We start from the raw sequence: 26956 nt of genomic DNA, 5'->3' as shown, positions 1-26956 counted from the left end.
GATGGAAGTGAGGGTGAAGTTGCTCAGCAGTTTGCACTTTGTGTATGCATTGTGCATACTCACTGCCAGGTGAAGAACTGATGCTGATGTGGTCTGGCAACCATAATGAACCAAACTCCATTCCTTCTGTCTTTGCAACCTCATCAGCTGGTGATGTAGTCGTACCCAATAGGACCTTTGTTGGGCAGCAACTTGAATCACTTGACTCAGCAGCCAAATGATCTTTCTGTTTCCGCTAAATTTCTGAAGGATGAAGTCTTGGCCTATCTTCAGCAGAGGAATGGGGTCACTGGTTTTACTAACACAGGTATCATGGGACTTTACAGAGTACAGCACAATTCCATTATGGAGCTTGTGTACCATGAACTTTAAATAGACCAAAGCCAAGACTGGAAGTAGAAGGATCCTGCCTGATGAATCCATAACTATGCAGATCAATCAGTTGTGTTCTACAAGAAAGAAATGTTAGCCAGCGCAAAGGCTGATGTAGCTGTGAGGCTGTGATGATAAGCACAAGGTAGTTCTGCTCCCAAGTTCTTGAAGGTCACAATTTTGAGGTCAGTTAGATGATTAGACTGGATTTTGCCCAGTTTTAGAGCAGGTATGCCAAAGCAAAATTATTTGAATTGATGAGTCACTCACCATTATAAAACTAAGCATATGCACATATGTTTACTGAGTCAGTGACCTCTTAGTTTTCAGTAAAAAGAAAAAGAGAGTTTATAGGTCGTTTCTGGAGAGAAGATTGAAAAGATGAATCCCAGTGAGCCATGCAATAAATAGTCTAATCACACTCACTTATCAAATGTTTTATTTTAAAGCTGATATCATGAGTTTCGGAGGCCCAGCTCAAGAGTTTGAGTTCCTAGTACTATAAAAATATTAATATAGCCTATTTCACTTAGATATTCCCATGTCTACAGAATTTGGGTTGAAGTTGTACAAGGAAATACATATTTCAAAACAGCTATTTTGTTTTAGTGCAGGGAAACACTTTTATTAGTTTCAGCTTTTTTAAAATTACTAATTAGTGGCCTCCATTCAAGGTTAATGTGTCCTGTTATAATAAAGTAAAATACGTGAAATAATAGCAGAGGATTTGAATAGCATATTTGTGGGAATTTATTACCATAACTAAGGAAAAAAAAAAAGTATCTATCAATACTTACCAAACTACAAGGAAGAGAAGTGCCATATGCATACCAGAAGCAAAATGAATGTATCACTGCTACAGCTCCTTATTTTCCATCACATGTAGAAATTAGCTACTAGAAAACAGCTCTACGTAATGATCTTTAAGACAGTGAACTTGCATTAAAGAGGTCAGTGCAGACTAGGCACTTGCAGAAAAGGTCTCTGGGAATGAGGTGAACTCCACCTTCTGAAGGACTATGGGTAAAATGGGAAACATTTATAAATTTTGAAATGGCCAAGGTTCCACTGCTGGGTAAAGTGGTTGATAAGCACGGATTTTTATTTGAGGCTATGCTTTCATTGTAAATTACATAACTTAGGCACCGGTGAGTTGTAATGGTTAAAATATACCATCTCCATATCGCTGTTTTTCAAATAATTTCTCTATGTGCTCATATGGATTTTATATATATATATATATACACACACAAGGACTCCCTACTGAAAAAAAAAAAAAAGTAGTCAGAAAGCCTTTTAAGAAAACAGAGAAACAAGCCTCTAATAGGAGGATATAGGAATATACCTGCATGATGTTGTTAATTCAAATGTTTTCATACTCTGCACCTCAAGAGGCACCACGTACATTTAATTTTTCTTTAAGTAAACAGACTTAGGATTTTATTGTGCTAGGTAATAAGCACTCCTCCAGTAATTTCTTCTCTCTGGAATTGTAAACTATGCACTTTGCTTCTTAGGGATTAATGAAACACAGTGATGCATGACATGAATGGCTTATACAGACTGCAGGAAGAGAAGCCAATCACCTTTACCTGAAGTGGGAGACTTGCAACGCTCTAGCTCCAGGGAAACTGGACTGTCACTGAGTTCAGTCAGGCCTGAAAAAACGGAGTTAAAAAGTTAAGTTACAATCTAACAGGGCATGCTTCAACTTTCTTGGTTGATGATATTCTGCACTTTAAAGTCAATTTGGAGAAAGGAATGGTGTGAAATGCGAGGGAAATATCTATTTCAGATAACTGCAGTTATCAGGCTGTCACTGCAGAAATTTAGGTCTGCTTTAAGAATCACACCTCTTGTTAACTCAGGTTTGTTTTCTGAGTGCCTCAGGGTAGACAAAGAGTGACTGTATCTAACAAGAAAAAACAAGTAAATATAGTTTAAAATTGAAATGTCTGTGATATGAATCAAACTCATTCATCCCTGTCAAACTGATCTGGAAATCACTCTATGCTTTCAAAGGCTGCAGAATGCAGGAAGGAAACCTTAAAACAGGGGGAGAAGAGATTAAAAGAAGAAAGAAAAAAAAAAAAAAAAAAAAAGAAGAGACAGTACCGGTGAAAGAAGAAAGCAAGTACGAAAATATCACCACTACTATGCAATATTAGGAACTTTTATATTAATTCACAGAAGATAGCTCATTTTAAAGGACACAGAGGTGATGATAATGCTGTCTGAATAGAACACAATTTTTGGACAAGATACTTCACATATTGCTTATAAATATTTGTGAGGCACTTCTTTCTAGCAGCCTACCATGGAAGACAGCAACAAGTAATCTTAGTTTATCCTGCTTAAGCTTGGGCTTGTTTCTGTGATCAAACGAAGATCCATCTTTGGCACAGGTTGCACGTACAAGTTTAAACATGCCTTTTGGCATGCCAGGGAGAGAGAGTCTGAGCTCATGCTATCCTTTATCATGGGGGCTAACTGTTGAGCAGGTGAACCGGGCATGGCCGTACCTATTCACATGTCCCTTTTGCAGGTACCCTATAGCCTATATCAAGTGGTTCACAGATGTTATAGGGAGCTCTGACACTTTGTGCCATAGGCCACTTGGGACTGGCAGGCAGCCTGGCACCAGACATCCATCTGCGAGCAATGTGGGCTCACAGCACGCGGGTCGTAGAGCCTGGTGAACATTAGCCCACATTCAGATGTGCGTTGCTGTTGCACTGATACCGTGTTTACACACACTCTGCATATGTTGTATCCTGGAAGTCAAACATCCTATCGCGACCTTTCAGTATGCTTTAATCTGGCACCATGCCTCCTGCAATGTGATACGTTTTAATTAATATGGCTTCTGGACCCTCAAGCTCAGAGACCCTCATCTTCAAAATTCAAGGAGACACTCGTTTAAAAAAAAAAAATAAATCTGCTACCACTTGGTCACCAGTGCTGTTCTTTTTGTATTAAAAACAGTGGGATCTCAATGTAGTTACTGATATTTTTATTACAATGTAATTTTGAACTGCTCTGAGAAATGGGGACAATCCAGAGCCCCAAAAAGCAGAACAAAAAGCTCCTACCCCTAACAAAGGTGCATGAGTGCTAGGAGAGCGCTTCGATAAAACAGCAGCTTTGATTTGGCCTGTTAAGTCAGTAATAATGACATATGTGCTCCTGACTTTTAAACAACAAAAGATCACAATCCAGATACTAATGTTGAAAACCAAAGATTTTTTTTCTGAGAATCATACTTGAAACTTTCTTTGATTCAATTTAGAATCTGAGAGAGAATTTTATATTCTAATCAATTGTGAGTCCAGTCACTTTCAACATTACAACAGAATTCAGGAACTGCAACTATTTAGGGAGGCTCTCTGTCTATAGCTTTCTTGCAGCAAACCTTATTTCTACCTGACTCTGGGGTTTCTGTATGTACCTAGCGATTTGGGATATAATTGATTTTTGCTGCAGAACTGTCTGCAAGGAACAGTGGGAGCGAATTTGGCACATTTGCATAGCATCAGAGGCCTTGGATAAATAAAAAGAAATATTAAACTGGTTCTTTTACAAATGCAGTATGGGAGATACTAAAATTTTAACACTATGGTTACGATGCTGTGATTAATGAAATTCTTCTAAATCTTGTAGAGTTACTATTGGTGATAGCTACAATGTCAAATGCTTCTAAATAGAGTTTCTGGGGTTTTTTTGGCGAGTTCACAGAAACAGTATTACAGCTCAATATAAATTATGGTGCCACTGACTTCAGGAGGAAATGCACCAAATCGCACCACTGTTCTGAAAACCCAAGAGCTGCCACTGTGAGACTACCACAAACTCTTAATGTTTGGCAAGTTTTACAACTTACAACAGTAAAGATACATTTCATGTTATGGTATTTAAAAAGTGGTGACCGTGTGAATTTCTCTACAAATCTAGACTGTGCAGTAAGTCCCCATGTTAAGTGTAAGTGGTACCATGTGCCCTGCACAAGAGCACTGACTTAATCTCAGACACTTAGATTTGCTTAAGCACTGCCACTCGAAGATTTTCTCCTGCCATAAATCTTTCTTCCCTAGAAATACAATAATGAGTTCTTCTCATTATCCATCCATGTATCCAAAGTCTCTCTTAATCTTACTATATTCTAAATCCCAACGATGCTATACGACAATGAATTGCACAATCACAATTCACTGAAAGGAATAAACACACATTTGTCAATTTTTATGTGTTATCTTTGGTTCCATTAAATGTTGTCTTTTGTTTCCCTTTGAAATAAGAAAGGGAGCTCTCAAGCTTCTTTCTGCTACTACTTACTTTATACTGTCATTTCCTTTTTAAGAAAACCAAGCTAAATCTTTTCAATAATTTATCACATATAAGTATTTCCATGCAAATCAGAGACTACAACAGCTACTGAAGTTAGATTACAAAAATATTTTCACTTTTCATTTTGAAGTTCTGTAGGCCCAATCTGTGTCCCAAGATATTTTACCTATTTTTAGCCAAAAAAGCCCCCTAAAAAAAACCAACCATGCCAGCAAGTTTTGAGTCCAGGTAGAACTAGGAGAATATAAGAGCAAAACTAAATACAAATAACTGAGATTGGCAATGTAAACAATCACCTGTGAGAAGATGTACCTACCGATATTATAGAGAAATTGGCTTTGATTTGAACAAATTATAAACATGTGAAAATAGTGCAAGATGTAAATATATCACATAAGGCATTAAAGCACTTTTAAAGACATGTCCCATGGATGCTTTTCAAAGTTCACTGTGATTCCCATTTCCTCTTTATTAAAATGTACTGTCTAGTATGGAGTAACAACTTCTATGAACTCATAATTTAACTTAAAATTTTTTTTGAAATTTTAAATTTCTGTCTCTATGATTAAATGATTCAGACTGATCATTTACTTAAAAGGTCCCAAAGCCATCACATCTTTGCTTATAAATAAATGAATTATAAATAAATTATGATAAATATTCACAAGCCAATAAGTAAGCCCAGCGTTATCTTAATCCATCACCTTCACACTGAACTAGCATACTATATTTTCTTCATATCTAAACATACCATCTATGTTTAAATATGATGCATTCTTTGGAAGTGAGAATTAGTTCAGAATATAGCTGCTGACTTAAAACTCAACCTATATTAGCTTCTACTGTGTTGTCAGGTGTGATTTAAACTGTCAATTACTGATATGTAATGACTCATAACACACAGTTTTTTGTGTCCTCCTGTCAGACCAAGGTTACTTTCACTCACATCCTCCCAAGGGACTGGCCTAAAGGAGGAACAAGGGGTTCTCACTGAAAAGTCTTGATTCTGAAAACTATTTTCCAATAGATCAAAATCCCTTGAACTTGCTGAATTTTTGGATGCTTCATAAAGACTATTTATTTTCTTGTTTTACCCAACAGATGGTATGAATTTCTAGTAGGAGATGCAAATTCCTTTGCAAGTTGGTATTTTTATATTCTGCTGCAAACACTATCTCTCTAGATGCAGCAACTGTACTTGGTTTAATATTTGAATGTATGTGGTCTACCACTAGGTAATAACATGTACAGCTTGATTTCAATTGAATTTAAAAAAAAAACAAACAAGCCCAAACCAAACAAACCCAAACGAACACCACCACAGTTTTGCACCACTGCAGAGACAGTTTATTTTATTTGGCTTGGCACATATTCTTGCTACAAAGGAAGGTGGCTGCCAGCAGATGTTATAGCAAATGGAATGGGTCACTGACACCAGAAAGGTACCTCCAGCTCTGCCCTCACCCTCATCTTAGCCTCTTATTTTTCTCAAATTACTTCCTCTGATGCGACAACTATATTTCAGTCTCTCCCATTATGCATGCCTAGAACTGATTAAGTTTCTCCTTCTAATTTCTTCCCTTCTTGCTTCTCCCTTCCCACTTTCACCTCCCAAACCAGAGAATGTGCTGTCTTAATGCTCTAAGTCCACTCTAGATGCTTTTGAGTCTAGCTTACACGTGCATACATTACTCTTATCAAGCTGTCTATAGATTTATTGGCTAAAATTAAAAACAATTATTCCATGAATGTGCTTTGCATATTAGATAGTCAACAATGTCAAGGGTATGTCTTTTCTTTGGAAAACCTCTTTTCTCCAACATATTGCTTCTTTTCCCTGTTTGATATTTTTTTCCCTTTCTCTCGTCAGTTGCAAGGCACCCCAGACTGAAACATCAACACTTCCTTTAACTCTCTGTCCCAGTATTTGAGGAGATTCTCACCTATAAACAGGGCAATAAATATCTTTTTTACCCTAATGATTCATAAATACACATCTCTAACTTGTATTCCTTCCACCCAAATTAGAGTAGTAATCCTGCCTTTCTAAAATCTATTCACAAGTATCCAGACATGAACTTAACATTGCCACGATGAACTTTTTTTTTTTGTGCTGAAGCCTTCTCTTCGCTACTTCAACACAACTAACAGCACCACTGTCTTCTCTGATACTCTAATCCGTAATATTAGTTTCATCCTTGGAACACAACACTAACTGTCAGATTCAGGCTGGATACCAAACTAGACTGTTTCTTCCTGCAAATCGCCTTCAAAATGACCAACAAAAGTTTAAATATCTCACTCACTGATAATCTTTTCTTTGGCTTCAATGCCTGCAAGCCTTATTCTCTCAAACTGATCCTCAAGAAACTATCTTCCTGATTCATTACTTAACTGAATCAACTCCTGACATGTCTTCCCATTAACTTCCATTTTCATTTATGTACCACTCAAAACTTCAGACCTAATGCTTATGTTACCACATGAATGCTCCTGCTTTTGCCTTAATAATATCAGCTTCAACTGCACAATTTCCAAAAATAATTTATTTTTCTTTTCCCATCATCATCCTTTATGAGAAGAGATAAACTTGTAAGCAAAATCCTAAATCCATTCTCAACACCCCTCTTAAAACTCATATCTTATCTAAGATATATAACAAAGCATAACTTGAGAATGAGTTTGCAAGATATTTTACAGTCTATGACACATTCCTGCCCTCTTCTTTATCTTATTGCCTGGTGCATCTTTCAGATCATACAGCACATACTTCTGTGTAAGTATCAAATGACAGAAGCAACAACCAAATAATTTTTGAAGAAAGAAATGAAGCTGTTAATGATCTTGTACAAGAGTCAGGCTCATACTCTGCAGTTATGATGTATACAGAAAAGATTTTGCAGATTTTTATGATGTTGGGTTGAAGATAGAAACAAGATAATACTTTTTCAGCTATGAAAAACTCCATGGTCTGCATTTGTAATTTTGAATGAAAATGTTGGTCATTTTTGGTTTTTGAATTTATTAATTTTTTAGTGGGGAAAGCCCACCAAACCTTTGACTGCTGTCTGTCCCTTAGGTTCTTTGTTGCAGACTTAAATTTGGCCATACCAGACTAATAAACTTTAAGACATTATACACAAAACCTTTTTATGGCCTCCTGGATTTGTAACTGGACTAGTCTTTCAGCTGAACAGGCCACCTTTTATGAAATATTATGAAATAAAATCATACTAATCAGTTGTTGAGTAATCAGTCTAGAGAGACAGAATAGAATTTCTTGTGCAAGTGTACAAATGTATTTCAATAGCTACACAACTCTTTATTTATGTGAGATGATAAAACAACTGCCACCCCTTTATCTTGCCTATACTGAGTATTTAATGTAAAACAGCCTATTCAGTTGTTCTGTGAAAACTACTTTAAAAAGATGAATAAGAGGCATCCTGGAGACCTAATTACATATAAGCACTACAGTTAATTAAGATACATACAGCTCATCTGTTGAACAGTCATTTTTGCAAAATTAATTATGGCTTTGTTCATCGCATTCTGCAGTGATGAATACTAATATTTAAATCGCGTATCACTATAATTCAAAATTTAAAGATACTAAAAACATTAATTTTCATAGCTCTCTTTGATGCATGTATTTCTATACCCACTTTACATTTCCCATTAAAGATCAGAGACATGGGATGGTTCCCCAAAGCCAAATACTCAAGTACCAAACCAAGATTAAAATTTTAAATTTCCGAGCACCCAAACCAGTCGGCACTCTTTTAAACCACATTGCTCTTCTGAAAATAGGGAAGAATTAATTAATAACTACAACTAGGCAGTGCCATTGCAGAACAAGAAATGCTTCATATAAGTAGGTGTACACTGAAATAAATATAAAACCAAAGAAAGTTACTGTCATCAAGAATGTAACATTGTTGAAAAATAATTTCTAAGGCCCAATCTGCCCTGTATAAGTCACTGAGGTTTTTTCTTTGACTCTTTTGGAAGAAGAAAACAGATCTGAAGTATCTGTATAATAAAGATAATTGTTAAAATTGAACATGGTTGATATCACAAAATGTAATAAGTTTGCATGCATGCTGAATGTGTTTAAAAAAAACACATTACAAAGCACAAACACATGGGTTTAAGTCAGGCATAGTCCAATCATGATCAAGCTATTTGCCTAACCTTTATAGAACTTACTCTGATAGGAAGTACGGATCCGTTTCGTTAAATCTGGATAAAAGTTAGACAGGCCACGCATGCAAAAGTTGTCTTTGGAACATGCCAGTACACCAGCATCAGCAGCAGGCAGAGGAAAGAGAGAAAAAACAGTCTAAAGTGAAAGGAAGTGGTATCATAACCAGCATCTAGAACAGCCAAGGTGAAGAAATTTCAGCAGATGCTTACCTTCCAATTAGGAGATATAACAACAAAAATAATAAAAAAAGTAAAGGATGTGGGATGGATGGTGAGAAAGCAGCTGAGGCTTTTTTAGATGCATAGTTTCCATGAGCAATCTAGAAGCGCATATTCCTTCTTAGCAGTCACTTATTCCCAGTGGGCTCCATTCTAGCTACACTACGTAGCTGGAACGTTGCCTTAAAGGACTGGTAAAGACTGTCACTGACACATAAAAATCCTATGTAGTACAGTGCTGATAATAGATAGCTATTTCTACAGCAGCTATCCTCCCCCTTTTGTACAGGGCTCTGCAGCATGTTGCTTGTGGCTAGCTACTCAAAGTACTTTGGGAGCTGTCACGAGGCTAGCTGAACCAGGCAGAGAAGCTGAACGTAGTTTAAAGCTGCTTGTCTCGTCTCTCCTCAGCTGTGCCAAATTTACATCTTTAACACTTGGCACAGATGAGAGCTAAGCTTGCCATGATTAAATGCCTAGAAAGTGAGATAAATGGTCTTTCAGGAACAGAAGTAGGCCTGAAGACTTACATTTTATTCTCTAAATTTTACTTTCTGTTTGGAGTACAAACATATTCCAAATTAAAAAAAAAAGTTGCCATTGATTCTACAGAGAAATAGGATTTGATGATTTAGTGCAGGGTCTGCTAATGAAAATGCTGATGTCATAAACCCACTATAATCTGCTGCTTCTATAATTTCGTGGCTAGACTTAAAACTCAACATTTTCAAACAGAATTTTAAATCTAATTTTTAAACTTCACAGATATGTAAAACACATTTCATAATTGTGTCTGACTCTAGTATGTTACTATGGAATATGTAGAGCAAAAAAACTTGAAACATAGAAAATATTCTGACTTTTTTTCTCATACAAGAAAATTTTTTAGATAACCAAAAATGTGAAAATTAGCTGCATTGATGGACTAATATTTCTAACACACAATGCATAATAATAGCTATGACTTACAAATGTGATCCTCTGGGCATAAAATTTAAAAATGGTGTACAGCTGGATTTAGTAAGTTTATATCGAGAGCTGCCTATGCAAATAACAACAAATAGCACTTGGCAGAAGATACGACTAAGTTTAAATTGAAGCCTTACCTATTGGTATGAACTTACTGAAACCAGAAAGAAAATAGCATACAGACTACTCTTCAAGTGACGGCCAGAGAAACAATTTACTGCTCTGCTCTTTACAATTTTTTTAGAGACTCAGCTAAGGGAATTACTTGCTGACCTCCATCCCAAAAGAATAAACTTTGTAAAACATTTTGTTTCTGAGAAAGTGTCAGTACCTAAAACATGTCAGATTTCCTTTGCCAAGTTATAGAAACTCCATTGGCTGGCAAATAGTCATGCATTTCAAAAGCACTATAAAAAGCCACAGGCAAAAAATCCAAAGAACATGTCAGGCTCATATTTATTTCCTACCTGCAGCAAACTGCTTGCTTTTGCGAGGTGAACGGGGTTGACGCTGGTATGGATCACTTGATCCATATAGGTCAAGGGTCCCCATGCTCAGCAGTACTGTCTTCTGCATAAAGTCCACAACAGCCAAACCATTGCAGTTTCCAAATGCCACTCTGAGAAAAGAAATGTTCCTCAAAGGTATTAGCAACATGTAATCAAGTGGTGCAAACAATAATTATTATTTATTACTAGGAATTCCACACAAACATTTCCTTCAGAAACTACTCAAGGTTTACTTTTTATAATTCTTTTAGATTTGTAATCCTGAATTCATAAAATTGTGTCCTGAAACACAGTAATTGGCATTCCAGAAAGCAGACTGCCCACTTTAATTAACTTTCTATGCCAAATGCATTGCAGTAATGTCTAAATATAATTCTAGTAATACTGATGTAAATTAAGACTACAAATCTGGACATAGATCTTAAAAGGTAGTTATACATATATAAACCCCACAAATATAAATTAAAAGATAAATATAAATAAATTTACAATTTTTAAAAAATTGAAATATAAATGATAAATGAAATATATTAAGCTGTATTGTGGAGATACCCAAATCTGAAAGACATTTGTAAAATTTCTTTCCAAGTCTGTCAGCTTGGCTACATTATAGATTCCCACTGAATCAGTTTCTACCCCCCTGAAATGCTTCCATAACTGACATTTTGATGGTGCTTTGAAACATGGGCAAGATCTCTCAACTGGTGTGAGATTGCCTAAGATCTGGGCTGCAGTCTTGACCTAAGGAAAAAGAGATGGAACAACTTAGTTCTTTTGCTGCCTAGAAACTCCCTTTAGAAGCATTCTGCCCTAATTCTTCTCTATTGCTACTGCTGATTCCCTTCTGACACCAGTTTCAGAATGAGGGAAGAAGTTATACTGGACCAGCAGCACCTTCTCTTCTCCCATACAAATGCTTTCTGTTTGTGCTTTTTCCTGAACTTGGAAGGGGTGGAGATTGAGGCAGGGAATTAGACAATATGTCTATCTAAGAAAAAGGAAGAAAGCAAAAAGAGACTAAAAATGTACATGTAAGACCTGGGAGAAAGCCTAAAGTTAACCATAGCATATGGAAACCCATACTCCTCAGCAGTTAAAATCTCACTAAAGCATTAAACCTATTTAAGATTTAATAGCAAAATAAATTCACAGAGCATATGACTATCCACAGGCCCCATATGCCAAGCTCTTGCTCTGCATTGTGGGAGACTTAATTTAAGCAGGAACATTATAATCTGAAGATTATTCTACAGAAGTCTCTCCTTTTCTATTGGACTGCAATTTTAACTTCCAGACTGGAAGGCTTACAAGTACAGCCAGAAGGAAACTCAAAATCCCAAACCATGCTCAATGAGATTAGGAATAATTTGTGATCAAGTTCCATCATTTTATATGAAAAGTGACTAAGGTGGTCAGTTCAAAGCCCTGCAAGATATTTAAGCACTCCATTCACAGTAAAAGCCAGCTGTGCACTCACCTCCACCTGACTTTTCTTAATATAGCTCCAAAATACCTTAAAGGAGATATATGAATTTGTGTGTGTAAAAAAATAGGGAGAGAAGTAAGAAGATGGAGAAAGAGGAAGCAGGGTAGATGACAGAACATTTTCCTCTGTTGTACCTTTTCTTCTGCTGCTTCCATTATAAAAAAGAGGGTTCCAAATAGCAAATAGAAAAGGTAAAGGGTGAACAGAGATGAGGTTTTTTTATTTGTCAAACTGGCAAATTAAGGCACCATCTACAACAGTGGCTAAAATTCTACCAGTTTTTACTACACCATGTTTTCTACCCTTGACTTAACAACTACTTTAGTACAGCATCTTTGGAAATACTATGAACATAGTCTTTTTTCCCCATTGACTCTTCACTGATCTGTAGCTTAAAGCAGCTACTAATACATGCCAGCTTAAAGTGTGTATAAATACACTTTTATTTGGCAGTATTTTGTGTTTATGTGGAAAGATCATAAGCTCCACTGAGAAATAAACTCCATGTTTTATGAATGTAGAGTAATATCTGTCTCAGAAATTACTATAGCCTGTTTTGCCTAATAGAAGAACAAAATAATTTTTAGAGTTTCCCTAGGACAAAAAGGAACTCTATCTGTTGCATTTGCCAGAAGACCATTCTGCGCAAAGTTTTATATGTCTTCATGTTTCTTGACAGAAATTGACTGATAAAGAAGGGTAAAAAATTCCTTTGCTATTTTTTTTTCATTCTTGTATTTTTATTTAAAACATATGTTAACAGGCAGTGTCAGAGAAAGGATATCGAAGTAAAAAAGATTACTAGTGTAAAGTGCGACAGCAATTCTTGTGTCCATAAGTTCCTGTGTTCTAGGTGGAAAAGTAAAGGAATAAAAATGATGAGTGTCAATCTCATCTGTTAATACTTTAGGCAATAAAAATTATAGCCAAATGCATTTTGAAAATTATTAACCTAAGCTGTATTAATTTTAGAAAACAAGAAGAGCTAGTCATCGTTCACTCTGTGGTCAGCAAATCCACAAAACAGATCATCACTTCTTAGTCTGCATCTTTCTAAACTTCTCAAAGTTCACATACAAGCATGGATATAGTATTTCTTATACGTAAAAAAAAATTACTTTACCAAGAAAAAACAGTTTTTAGGAAACTACTGTGAGTACTAGGAGATCTGCAACCTGTCAGAGTAGTTTGCAAGTGAGAGAATGGTGTGATTACTCCTGAAGTCATACACTGCCTTGAGGCCCAAGATGTGCAGGGGAGCAAATTAGGCAAAACCCAACAATTTGCACAAGTGACAAATGCATCTAGGTATGGTAAAACAAAAGAAACTTCTAGACTTCATAAGTAGGAAACTGGAAATTCAGGTCAAAAACTTGACAAAACAGCCCCCAAATGACAATATTTTTGCACGAATGTAAAGGCTCTGCATAACATTTCCAAAATCTCTGAAGAGAGTCAAGTGACTTACTGAGAATCAGCAGGAGTCAGACACCTAACACCCATTGCAGCCTATAGTTTTTATTGGATTAACACCTGCTACAGGGAAAAGCATTTTAATGTATCCGGGTGATTCTCAGTGAGAGAAAACATTAAAAACTGGCAAATAAATTGAATCTGAGGAAAAAATTACACACAGATAGGCTCACTTGCATACAGAATTTAGCATTTGAATGTTCCTTATTCAATTTTCAACTGCAGCTCGCTGGTTCAGTCACAAACAGAGATTAGCACATTAGATCTGCTGTTCTCAGAAGACTATTTCCAACTAAAATATGATGTCATGATAAATGACATTTAACACTTAATCACATCGCCATTTTCTATGAAATGTATTTCACCTCTGTGATCCTTTCAAAACAACTTCAAAAATTACAGTTTTGAAAGGTAATTAGATTTTATTTGAAATGATGGAAAGGATGATGTGAAAAGATTCAGTCTTTTAAATAGGAATAGTAAAAATATGGGCAAGAATGGCAGTTTAACATCTCAAATTACAATCTTAATGTGAGTTCAAGTAATTTTTCCCCAAGAATGTGGGTTATAGCACCCTTTGATTATTTTTACTCTGACTTTAATTGTCTGTGGGAAACTTCAAAGTACAATTGGAAAACACTTAGTTTAGTGCAATAAACAATAAATCAATGCAACCTTAATTTTGCGTTACTTACAGTCCATAAGCAGAGTTTACAGCAAGACTGGTAATCTGTTGTGGAGGCTCCCCATCTACCCACACCAACTGAATAACAAGATCTGCTTGGTATCCAGGAGGCATTCGCACAGGTCGAGTCTTAACACTAAGAAGAAGAAGTAAAAAATAAGAACAAACAAACAGTCTGGGCCATGAATAACAACTGCTTCCTTTGAGAAAATACTAGTGAAGCACAATCCCTTAAATAAGCCCAGAGCAGTACCAGCACTTGCAGCATACGGTGCGTATACCCGCCACATTGAGACTAGGCATTCCAATCAGAACACGGGTATTTTGGTGGAATTCCAGGTTTTGACTTTCATTTCTGTTGTAGAAACAAATCTGAAAACTTCAACATTCCCTACAAGAGAACTTCTGGAGAAGATGTAGGTGGGGGTCAATAAAAATAATTTTTGCTTAATAATTTTGCTTTAATTGTCATTTTTCAGAATATTTTCTTATGTTATATAATGCACACTTAAAAAATCATCATGAATAATCAACTTGAATGGAAAACCTACAATACTTTCTTCAGAAACTTTGAAACAGGAGATTTCTGTATTTTTGGAACTTTCTTGCTCTGAAGTAAAGTTCGCCAGAAAAATGCAAAGAGGCAAGACAAAATGAGAAGATGTACCTCTCTGTACATAGTCCTCACCATTGCATATTCAAAACTTGGGGACTTGACAATTCTATTTGCCCATCTAGTGCAAACAAGTCTTGTTTTCTTCTTAGGAGTATAATCACCTAATATGTGATGGGGTCTTAATGAATGAATGATTCCTACATATAATCTGATATAATTATTAACACCTCTTCATATTCTGTTATGGCAGATTCAGTGACTTGCAAAGCAGGCAGTGAAGGTGTATGTATTAAGAGGGGGTGTAAAAACTGAACACTTCCCTATGACTGCTTTATGAGTGTTCTTGACTGGTAGAACTTAACTTGATGATACATTGAAAGAAGGTCTTAAGCAAACACAGCAATACTTTGAGGTATTCATGTTATTCATTAGTACATTCACACTGTAGGTAGTAATTTATACATAAAGCCCGCTAGCCAGTGCATTTTTTACTGTAGCTGTGAATGGTGAGACTGCTTACATTGCACCCCCCTGCACACAGTCATAATAGGGTGGTCTATCACATATAATCCTCTATCCCTGTGAAAAATAATACCCAAAGAAAGACTAAGAATCAGGAGAGGAAGGAGAGCTTTATGAGATTATTACAGACAGTTCTTTATCATTTTGGAGCTACTTGGAGCTACTGTCAAAACCCATGATTGACCTAATTTGGGGATGATACTAAAAGTCTGGGAACAAAGACTTACATTCTGGGTACAGCTTTTGATGACAGTATTTACATCAAAAATATTTATCTGGATAATCACAAATACATCAGTTTCTTGTGTTATTATATGTGCATATTTGATTATAAAATCTTCTGAAATAAGCAAGAACAATATTTATTCCACACTGTTGCTTGCCTCTCTTGGTAACATTTACTTTTGATTTCAGATAAATGCCAAGTTTTCATTACTTCAGCCCCTTCAATCACTTGCTTTCTAGTACCTATTTGCAGACACAAACACATTCAGTCATTCTGACTTCTGATTAGCAAAAATTATGTAGTGTGAAGTGCCACCCATTTGCTATAACATGGTTGAAAAGCAGATATGAAAGTAAACACAATGGAGCCAAGATTAAAAGCTAATCTGTTTATAAAATTCTATGTGTATTATCAATATAGTTCAAATTGTGCACTGACCCTCCATGTGTAGGTGGCTGCAGCTTTATGTTATTATCACTGTATCTTAGATTCAGTACTGCTGCCCACCTGAATGACTTACATAGAAAATCAACAGTATCATCCAGGTCTCTACTGGGTTTTCTGCGTTTCCAGCACTACTTTCATCTTATCATCATGATTCTGCTTAGAACAGAAGTTTTTTGACAGAAAAGGAATGTGGACCTGGTTAGGGCTTGGGGGAAAAGTGGGGATATTTATATGCCCTTCCCTATTGAAAGGGATGAGAGTGTACACAGTATACTTTTATATAAATGTAAGAGGGAGTATGTCAGCAGTTCTAGTAGTATAATTACTTTGACTTTGAAAAATCACTTCTCAGTCAAAATAAGTTCACATTTACTTTGTGTAAAATGGGACAAAAACCAGTTGGCCAGCTTCATGTAAGATTATATGGAGTTAAGCAAACTCCTAAAACTAACCAACAGAACCTCTACTGGTTCATTACAACTCTTCTTCCTCCAAGATCAACAATTCCTCTCCTCCCCAGACCAAATCACATAAGAATCCCTTAAGGGAAAATTTTAGCCACTGAAATAATCAATTGCATTCTTGCTGATTTCAATGGCATAAACAGATTTCAAATTGAGATTTTTTTAATAACTTCTCTGCCTCTGCTATTGATTTTCATGGTTTATATTAATGACTAACTGAGGTCTGAGGTTCAACTGCCTAACTGAATGAGGTGGACAAATGAAGACAATGTCAAAAAATACTGTTAATTTTGCAAGAACAATGTAATGATATTGCTTTTAAATGCTAATGCTATTTTCAGGAGCTCAACAGTCCAAAGTATCTGCAAAGTCAGGAAACATTCATTTAAGCTATTTTTGAAATAATTGAGACAGTCAAAATATTTAACAATAATTAGACTGAAATAATAATTAATTCACTAAAATGAGAGTAATTGTTATCAGCAGTGCACTATTGCTGCTGGAAAATTACAGTTTATGGTGTTTTGTACGGAATTCTGTTTTGAAAATATTCAAACCATAATTTATCTGCCTTATTAGTAAGAACAGATTAATCTATTCCAAAGAGTGGCAACGTGTACTCTAGCAGACAACAATTTGCTTTTTCCTAAAGATTAAACATAAATACACTTCCACACAGCGCACCTGTTTCATACTTGTATATTTTAAAGATTGTTTCATGATTATGAACACAGTTTCCATCCCTTACACGCCATAAAATGCATATATTTCTTTCACAAAGAAAGATTTTAGTGTTATACTAACTAATCAAGGATGGAAAGCTTTGCACATCTGCTTTATGGAAGTCTTTTTGTGAACTTCAAAAAAACCCCATTCCTCAGAAATTCCTTAATTTATTCTGTGGTGCTTGTATTGCACTCAAAACTGTGGGTATGAGATGAAGATTTACTCCTAGATCATACTGGAAAATTACAGTCAAACCTTTATTGTAACAGTTCATCTTCTCCATACTTACTTATATCCTTTTAAAATACCTTGTTAATTATTTTGCCTTAAGTGTTTTGTGTGTCCCATATGCTCGTTCCTTCTCATTTTGTGTTGCATACATTAAGAACATTAAAAACTTTAACCTCTTTTTCTTGACAGTTAACTGATTGTTAATACAACTGAGAGGAATGCTTTTTAGAAAGATATATCTTTGAACAATGGCATAGACTTACCTAAGACATGGGATACTATCCTTCATCGTCCCTTCACATGCTACAGTGTTGGTACTGCCTGAAAGGCTCTTTAAAGAAGGAAGCTGGGAGGAGGCATCTGGAAATGGAGGAATTATTTCCGGTTCAGGAGTAATGATATCTTCTACTTCATACTGAAGTCGTACCTCTAATGACTTAAATAAATAAAAAGCTAAATTACAATTTAATAAAGCAACCTGCTGAAAGTTCTGTTACTTTCAAATAAATATCAGTAAGCCTTTTTTTAAAAAATTCCCCCCCCCGCCCACTTGTCATTACCATTTGCAGGCAAAGAATACTGTCATTTGTTATTTATACAGCCTAAGAGCAACATCAGCTAGGAACTAGTCATCTATCCTTTGCTGATGGAGAAATACATAGGTATATTCTTCCAGTGCTAACTTTGATTTAAGCCTTTTATTGTAAGTGAAAAGCAAGAATACAACTTTCCAGCATTTATTATAAAAAGAGAAGTTAATCACTCACCCCCAAATAAATAGTATTTTGGCATAAGAAGGCATAATTCGGGATAAATGTAATGAAAATTTTCTGCCTATTGTCTGTTATCTTTTTCCTAAGCAAATTCATTAAAAGAATGATCATCAACTCTGCCTTCTTATTGCTAGTACAACAGAATCTCTGCAAGACAGGTTTTAGCCAGTATGCAGAAGCCTGAGTGTGGGGAGTACTGATGAATGAACTTCATTTGGCCATAGGTGGCGGTCAGGAAATTAGAGATAACAGTGCAGAGTTCTGTATTCCTTAGACTGAATATGAGTTTGTCAGATTCCAGAAAGCAAAGTTCAAACCAGTTACCTTCTGCTTTCCTTCAGGTCTCTCTAGATAGGGAAAAGGAGACCAACCAGGCCCAAACACCTTTCAGTTCTTTCCACTAATTCAGGAAACCTTAACTGAAGGACTCCAAAACACAGGGGAAACTGGACAGGGAGCTCAAATGGATGTAAGTAATCATCTCGAAGAATCACAGTAAATATTGGGCTACTCTTTCTACCTAATGAGTTGTCCAAGGGGATCCCTATTTTGAAAAGAATAAAAAACAAGGTACAGCCCTCAAAGAGATAAGGTCTTGGGATTACTAGCTGAATAGTAATTTCAGTGCTGGTACCTTGAAGCGATCAGAAGCAATTGCAGATTCAGACTCTGCAAACTCTGTCTTAGCGATCTCTCTCTGAGACATCATCTGTACCAGAACGGAGATGACAGTATTAAGAAAATACCTAAGTTTTACGAGAATTGGGAGATAAAGATTTGTACTGAAGACTCTCCTATTCTCAACCATTGTGTTAAAACACATCAGATTTCAGAAAGAAGTGATTCTGCTAAATCAGAAGAGAAAGGGTCCTTTTTCAAAATTTCATTTTTGTTTTCTCCCTGCAAAATCCATGGATATTTTTTGTCTGAATCAGCTAAGCAGCCTATGGACAACATTTGCCTTCAGAGGCTAATGAGTGAAATATTGAATTCAGGAAAATCTAATCTCCTGGAAGTAACTGCTGCTGACTCGAAACAATTTATAATGCTTTTATCTTCATGCAGGACTGGAGTAACTGTTGAAGAGTATGTTCTTCTGCTTGCCATGTTAGAAGTGCATCATTCTTTGGGTGTTTTTCTTTGTGTCTTCCTTTTTCTACTAAGATTTATTTTGTTAAATTCTAGCTGTCGTCCATTTGCAGCAAGAAGGAAACATTTGGGCTAGTAACACAACTGAGGTTTTTTTACATTTTGGTCCCTGCTTTGACTGGACCTTGAAAGGGGTACAGATCTGTTGCACCAATTTATTCTGATGCACGGTAAGGCTCTTTTTGGTGGACCCCATCACTAGGTTAATTGATTCTCCCTTCTACATTCAAACTAGTGTAAACTTTTTTTCTACAGTTCTTCTCAAGAGCTTTGAAGAGGAGCTTCACTGAGGAAAGACTGATCACTGAGAAAGTGATCATGTTTCATAGATCATTTTGAGACAGGAAGGAGTAGATTCAGATGAGAAAGCAACAACAGCAGCAAATGGTTTTACGTAACTGCATGTCAATGACTCCAAGGTTGGATATGAAGCAGAATTTGTCTCATGCATACTACTTGTCTCCAGAACCTGATACAGAATGATGCAAATAATACTTCTGTTGAGGAAATCCCAGGCACAGCCTATGCCTCTAAGGTATATTCAGCAGCAGACTTCCCTGCTCCATGGAGAAATCTTTGAGTAGCCTCCATACATCCCATTTACCATAGCTATAACATTACAAGACTGACATCAGGCAGTCAAACCAACACAGGGTCCTTAAAATGCTGGGATTTGCCAATTGAACTCAAGGTGAGTTCAGGCTGGCTGTTAGACAAGGGAAGACAATAACTGCTAGACCTTGGGCTCACCTCAGGTGGAAAAGAAATCCTGAGACTGACCAGCTCAGTCTCAGTATAGAGAAAGCCAGACAGCCCAAAGTCAGGTACCTATTCCATAACCCCCCCCCCCCCCCCCCCCCCATTTAAGAGTGAAGACTTGAATGCTTGCAGCAAAAATGTGGAAACCAAGAGATGAGGCCCAAGGATGCACAAAAACCAGGAGAACTCAGTGACTATGCCACCAATATTAGATAATATTAAAGCAACTCTTCAGAGAGCAATTCCTTATATAAATGCTTCTTAATTACAGATGAAATCTGAGAAACTGTTAAATTGCACATATTATCATATTATTACACTTAGAAAATACCGGTTCTGATGGAATTCTGCCACAAAAGTAAAAGACATGAAAATAAAGAAATTAAATGATAGGTAATAAAAGATAAGGTGCATTTGCTATGGAACAATGTAATAATACTGACATGTAGTAATTTTAGCAGTGTTATACATGAGCTGGTCAATAACATGAAATTACTGTTTATTAGTTTTAAAACTTTCCTGAAAGGAAAGGTTCAGCTAGCTTAATAATTGCCTCTGGGGGAAAAAATGAGAGTAAAACAACAGAACAGCTATAGGTAATGAATTTCCTTACCAGATGGCACAGAGCTGCAGGCCAAAAATGACACGTTTTTGCCAGGCTAGAACTATAGACTTTCTAAAATACATTAAAATAATGTGAAAAGGAAAAGAACTGTGATCAGGGAAGGTGGAAAATGAATGGGAAATTTTGGGTCAGCCCCTGGGATTTGTTGAGAGCTGGCAGACGCAAAGAAATACTTTCTGGCAAGAGAGTGTCTGGAGTTGCAAACCAGAGAATAAATGGCAAGCCTGAAGGAGAGGCAGTCATGTTTTGTTTGGCTTTGCCTTTAGAGTAGTCTCCTGTTAAACTTCTTAGACTTAAGAAAGAATATTTTACATTATAAATGCTGTTCAGCCACACTGTTAGCAGTGGTTGTAGCTCCTGTGCAAAAATGCAAGGTTTAAACCAAAGTCAGACTTGCTGCACAACAATGATAAGGACAAGATGACTGCCAAGCAGTTAAAAGAACATGAACTGTATGATTCTACCTGAAATAAGGTGACTGGTTAAGACATGAAGACAGAAAAAGGAGTATTCGAACAGGACAGAGCAACAGAAAGCTTAGGAAAATATCAAGTGCTTAGCCATAAATAATCCGGCATTTCATATAGTGTCCATTTTAGGGAAACAAAGTTAGCATTAGCCATAAAAAAATCAACTCTGTTTTGTTCAAGCCAGTGATAATTTTCATTCCCCTTGTGGTACAAACACTATGAACATAAATTAAAGAGATTAAATACTTGAGTTAAAAGAGCATTATTATGCATTTACACAATGTACATCATGTGATAAAAACACACAGTAGCCAGTATCTTTAGAGCAGGTAAGTACAACAGAGATTTACTGTATCATAAAGTCTTAAAAACAAACTATATCTGAAATCTGTACTGTATGTTACTACTAGACCAAAAAAGTGGAGAGTTGGCCCAAAAAACTCAGTTAGATTTTTGTCACTAACTTACGTAGGGTCAAGATTTCACTCAAAAGGAGTGAAAATAGTGTCCCATAACCTATATTTATACAGCTCAGTATTAATTTTATTCAAGTATATAAGCACAGACACACCAAGGCAATTTGATTCAGAAATTATGTTCTTTTATAAGAGAGTAAAATTCTGAAGGACTTACTGCAATTTCAGTATTTACTTCATGTTTGCTGAACCTGTAAACAACCACATATGCAGATACTCCCGATACACAGAAAATTCGGCTTTCAGGACACCAGTACATCATCTGAATGGCAAAAGGATCTTCTTCTACAATCTCAGCTGTTGCTTTTCCTTCTCCCAGTTTCTGTTTTTCAAAGACCTTTGATGTTTTTAATTTGTACAACATCTGTAGCGTAACTAGAATATATTAAAACATATAAAGAATACTGACTAACATGAAGCAAATCAGTTATAAAATTCCTCAGTTGCCATTTTCTTTTCAGTTGTGGCATAACAAAGAACGTTATGAAGGCCTAAGAGGAGAAGGTGGGTATTATACAACACAGATATTATTCTGGTACACAGTACTGGTAGGATATGTATTTAATATTTCCAGAACGGTATTGTCTGTGAAATACTTCTTGGTACTTTCTGGGACAGGATGTCAAAGGTGCCTGTTAACTATTATGTCTATAATTAGGCTTACACACAATGCTATACAGAGGATCTGATAATGCTGCTATTTTCCTAATGAGATGTGAAACTAAGATTTAATTTGTCTGAGGTTATTGTCTTGCTAGAATGTAAAGACTGTATGGCACTTCAAGAGAAAACATTAGGAAAGTATTCTGGTGGCCTGGGCAACACGAAGACTTTGTGAATGGACAGGAGTTCTAAAATGTTTTAAATTTCTTGACTAATAAGTATATCTCTATTTATAGCTGTATATATAACAATATGCAGAAGCCTTTGTCAAGACTAGAACTCCACTGCAGTGAATTCTGGAGGTAAAGGAGGGATTATAATTAACCCCATTTTGTTTTATTGACATTCCTCCCTGGTTTTTACTGCTTTCACATTAATTTATCAGTGGCATTAATTAATAACTGCAGAAGGTCAGAAAAAGTCAGTCAGGCCCAGCACCTATAAAGAAGTGTATATCCATAAAGGCAAAGCTGTTACATATATTAATGCAATTGTGGTAGATCAGCCTAGCTAGCTTGTGTAACAAGAGCAACAAAAAGGTGGAAGAACGGTGCTTTAGTTATGTAAGTGGATGATGAACGCAGCAAAATTACGTTTTCATTTTGCAGTGCAGACATATTCCAGTAGTATTAGTGTATGACATTTTTTATATTTTTAAAAGTTTTAGGATATAAAACGCTAACGATATTTTCACAAATTACAGCAAGTGCTTCTGTAATGAATACTTAATTCTTCCTGCCTTCTGTGGTGGCGGAAGAGGCCTCAGGATGCCCTTAATCCCAGTAGCAAATCTAGAGTGGCACTTCAAATCATGGGTCCATGCATACTAGGACTGGAAGAACTACCGAATCATAGGGCACATAGAGACTCTCTATGCTTCTGTGAATTACTAGGTACCAGCTGCACAAGGGCAAACAAGAAACAGCAATGGCTTTCGAGCAAAGATAGATTTGGAAAACTGCTTCAGTGGCTTAGCAATTCCCTGTCTCCCACAAATCTGTGCTTTCAGATACAAAATTACACAGTTAAAATATGTCTGAAAGCAAAGTATTTTCTGCCTTCAAATATGAGTAGGATATGATGTTTGCTATGAAATCTCAAATTAAATTTGAATTCTATTAAAAAAGTTAAGACCTTGTAAATAATAAAAATTTGTAATAATTAAAACCTTGTAAATAAAAAGTACCAAGTACGGTACCAGTAATGCAGTACATACCCTGAAAAGCAGGACTAAGACCAGGACATCAGAGATGGACTGAAAGTACCATTACTTTTGGAGGGATTGCGAACATTCATGATCACCTAAGCTTTTACCTCTAAGAAAAACTCCTATTGCAGCATGTACATACTGATTAGTGGCTTATGTTTATATTCCCCATGCGAATTTTTTTCCTTTCCCCGTTCCTGCCAGAATTACAGAAGAAATGACTAGCATGCTGATTCCTGTGCAGTGTATACAAGTAAACGCTTTGGGGTCTTGCAACAGCCTTTATTGCTTCACCCTAATTATTTTGCCTGTGTTTACACATTCTTGTCAGGAGCATAAGTATGTAATGAAATATGCACAAGACAAGGTCTAATGCCTCACCCTACTTCTCTAAAAAAAAGTCATTATCCTGTTTTCATTCATATTAAAGCACTCTCAAACTTCTGTCTTTGCAGATAAACTCCTGTTGACCTGACTAGAATTTTTTTCTTTTCGGTGTTCACCATAACTTGAAAATGCTGGAAGATGTAAATTCTAAGCAGCATGTATCTGTTCTTCTTCCATTTCCAAATAGACAAATTATATAATAAAAAACCAACTCCTAGTCATGTTCAGTTTACATGCCTGTGTAAAATTCCTTTGGGAAATGAGGCTTTGGAAATCCTCATTTTCTCCCTGTCCATCCTGATGAGTGAAAGTATGTGGTATTAGGCAAAAAGAGAACTACCTGACAAAGTCATCAGGTTTAGCTGACATTAAAATCTTGTAAACATTCCCCTTATTTGGCTGGAAATGGTAGCACTATTAATCATTGCAATTCTGTGGCACAACGTGGGAGTAGCAGGTAGTTTAAGTATCTCATACTCCATATTCCTGGTGACCATTACAGACTGGTTATTAGGGTTAAATTAAATCTCTCTATGCTTAACATTTCATACAGAAGTTTCTTTCACACTTTCTGTTCTTTAAGAGACCTCATAAAGACATATTCTACCCAGACATTTCTGTACCACAGAAGAAACAGAATACAAGGCAGTTCTACTGCAACTTTTGTGAAGCACAGTCACATTATTTGAAGCAGAATATTTTAGCTTTCAACCAAAGTGTATGTTTTTAATACATATATTTTACTAGTAAGTAGCATCTGTATTTTCTGTAAGGGAAAATGCTGGGTTTTGATACGTGTCGTTATAGCTAGAATGTATGGAACCAGAATTTTCTGAAGCTTTTTCCTGCTAGGATGAATGGAAATGCTCCCAAGTATGTCCTGGAACTTGAGACTGCACAAGAAAAGATTTAGGTCTTCTCCACCCTCACCAGATTAGACATGTATTAAGATGTATTATTGTATTTTAATATTTAATTTTTACTTAGCTGTAAAAAAGACTATAGTGTACTCAGAATAGAGGAGAAAACTGGAACTGAGTATTAGACCTAATTGAACCCACTCTTTTATATACACACAGCATGATAATTCCCTGGGGATTTTTTACCAACACTTCATCCTTCACAGGTTCTGGTATGTTGGATCTGAAGCTTTTATTCCTCTTACAGACTTTAACTCCTTTTTCTTTAACATGTCTCATTAGCAGTGTTTTTTTTTCCTAATTTAATAAAAATTTGCTTAATTTCACCTCATTATTCTTAATTATATCATCCCAGGTATTACTACTCATACTGTTAAATATCATGTTTTATATATGTGTGTGCGTGTGTGATTTATCAGCATTATATAAAAGCAAACGTTAGAAACTTACTGGCAGAGGCATCCCAAAACTTTACTGATCCATCTGCATGGCTTAAAAAGAAATAAATTAAATGTATTAAAACAAGATGCAATTCTAAAACATCTTCTACTTTCAGTGAGTGATAAATACAAGCAAAAAACCTGTATGTTGCTCATGTGGTAACTCTTCATACCTTACTGGCAATATGTAAGGATGTATATACTAACTATAAGAAAATATTTTGTTATTAGTTTGATTAGGTTAATAAAATATTTTTAATGCATTTCCTACACAGAACTAGGCCCCCAGTGAATCTTAAGATCTCAACAGCAAGAAATTAATTCCTCTACTAATGACGACTTTAAGTTACAGCACTTTTGGCTTTGGAGTGGGCCGGCATGCACTCTAAAAATGCCATGTATAACGAACTTTGAAAAGAGAGCAGGTAATTTCATTTTGCCTAATACCTTACAGCTGTCTTCTTTTTTAAAAAATAAAATCATCCCCGAAGTAAAGCTGGAGAAAGGAAACATTTCCGTTTAAAATGAGAATAATCCCTTCATCACCTTATTGGTACTATTGCACACATCATAATCTTATTTTTAAAAACAGGTGTTAAGTATCATTGATAATAACAATCTATCAAATATATTGCTATCATCAGCATGGCTGAGACCAGAGGGAAACACACAGTGCATCATAGCTGAATAACTTCTGTTTTACAGCATGGCCCCTTGAAAATACATCAGGCATTGCTCATGGGGCTTCTACTGCAATCTAAGCCTTTCTGTGCCTTTTCGCTATAGGGCTCTCTCTCCACTCACAAGGTGAAATTCACCCCAGTGCACCACACCCTCACTAATGCTGGGGTTTTAAAATGAGTTCCCAAACTGACGCCACATACAAAGTCCCCAGAAGGCCAAAGGACAACTGCTATAGAAGAACTGCTGCTCCCCTTTTTAAAGCTATTCTCTATGCCATTCAAGGACAAAATATTCTCTTGCAATAGACCCTCCTTTCCAAAGATCCCACCTTCACAAGTATATAGACTTGCTGTCTAGCACTGGGGTCTCAAATGGTAATTCTTAACAGTAGTTCATCCCTGAGTACAAAGTTTTATTTTCTACAGCAAATGGGAATTTCTGTGGTGACTCTGCACAAGGGAAAAAGCAACGTACCTCTAATGAAGAGTCCAGTATATGCATAGTCTGTGAATGGTCAACTCTTATCTCTAGCTAACCCACAATCAGAAGCTGTAGACATTAAAATTTTAAAAGTACCAATCCTGAGCTTCATTCTCACCCTGTAATAATGATTTCAGGATACGTCTGAGCTCCAAGGTTCCATGCTCCACCACTGATAGGCCACTCCTAAACAAACAAGAGTAGAGAGATCACAACTAATTCTGATGAATCTTGCTTGGTTACTTTTTAAATTCAGGAGTAGGCAACACCTTTCCACAAAAAGTATTGCAACTCATAAAAGGATCAAAACCATGTAGTATTCAAGGCTTTTAAAGCTTATTAACATTTTTAAAGTATCATTTGGGGCTTTTGAAACTTAATAACATTTTAATGTTATCAAGTTCTATGTTTTTAAAATATTTCTGCAC

The 26956-nt window shown here is 36.1% G+C and overlaps 1 protein-coding gene across 2 annotated transcripts in view; it reads right to left on the bottom strand.

The window, feature by feature from the left end:
* The window catches only part of STXBP5L (syntaxin binding protein 5 like), a 195533-nt gene that overhangs the window by 41489 nt on the left and 127088 nt on the right, over positions 1–26956 (bottom strand). Inside the window, exons 13-20 of one of the 2 annotated variants that reach the window (XM_009639096.2) lie at positions 26647–26714; positions 25375–25415; positions 21905–22122; positions 17759–17931; positions 14274–14399; positions 10578–10729; positions 8926–8997; positions 1965–2030 (exon numbers count right to left, since the gene is read on the bottom strand). In XM_009639096.2, coding sequence (XP_009637391.1) covers positions 1965–2030; positions 8926–8997; positions 10578–10729; positions 14274–14399; positions 17759–17931; positions 21905–22122; positions 25375–25415; positions 26647–26714 — 916 coding nt within the window. The remainder of the gene's footprint in view (positions 1–1964; positions 2031–8925; positions 8998–10577; positions 10730–14273; positions 14400–17758; positions 17932–21904; positions 22123–25374; positions 25416–26646; positions 26715–26956) is intronic. The other variant, XM_035894553.1, reaches the window with a different exon arrangement.

The sequence above is a fragment of the Egretta garzetta genome, unplaced genomic scaffold, assembly GCF_000687185.1.
Source record: "Egretta garzetta isolate BGI_Z169 unplaced genomic scaffold, ASM68718v1 scaffold85, whole genome shotgun sequence".
In the NCBI taxonomy this organism is placed as follows: domain Eukaryota; kingdom Metazoa; phylum Chordata; class Aves; order Pelecaniformes; family Ardeidae; genus Egretta; species Egretta garzetta.
Note: the sequence above shows the minus strand (reverse complement) of the source record. Positions and strands in the feature narration are given on the sequence as shown.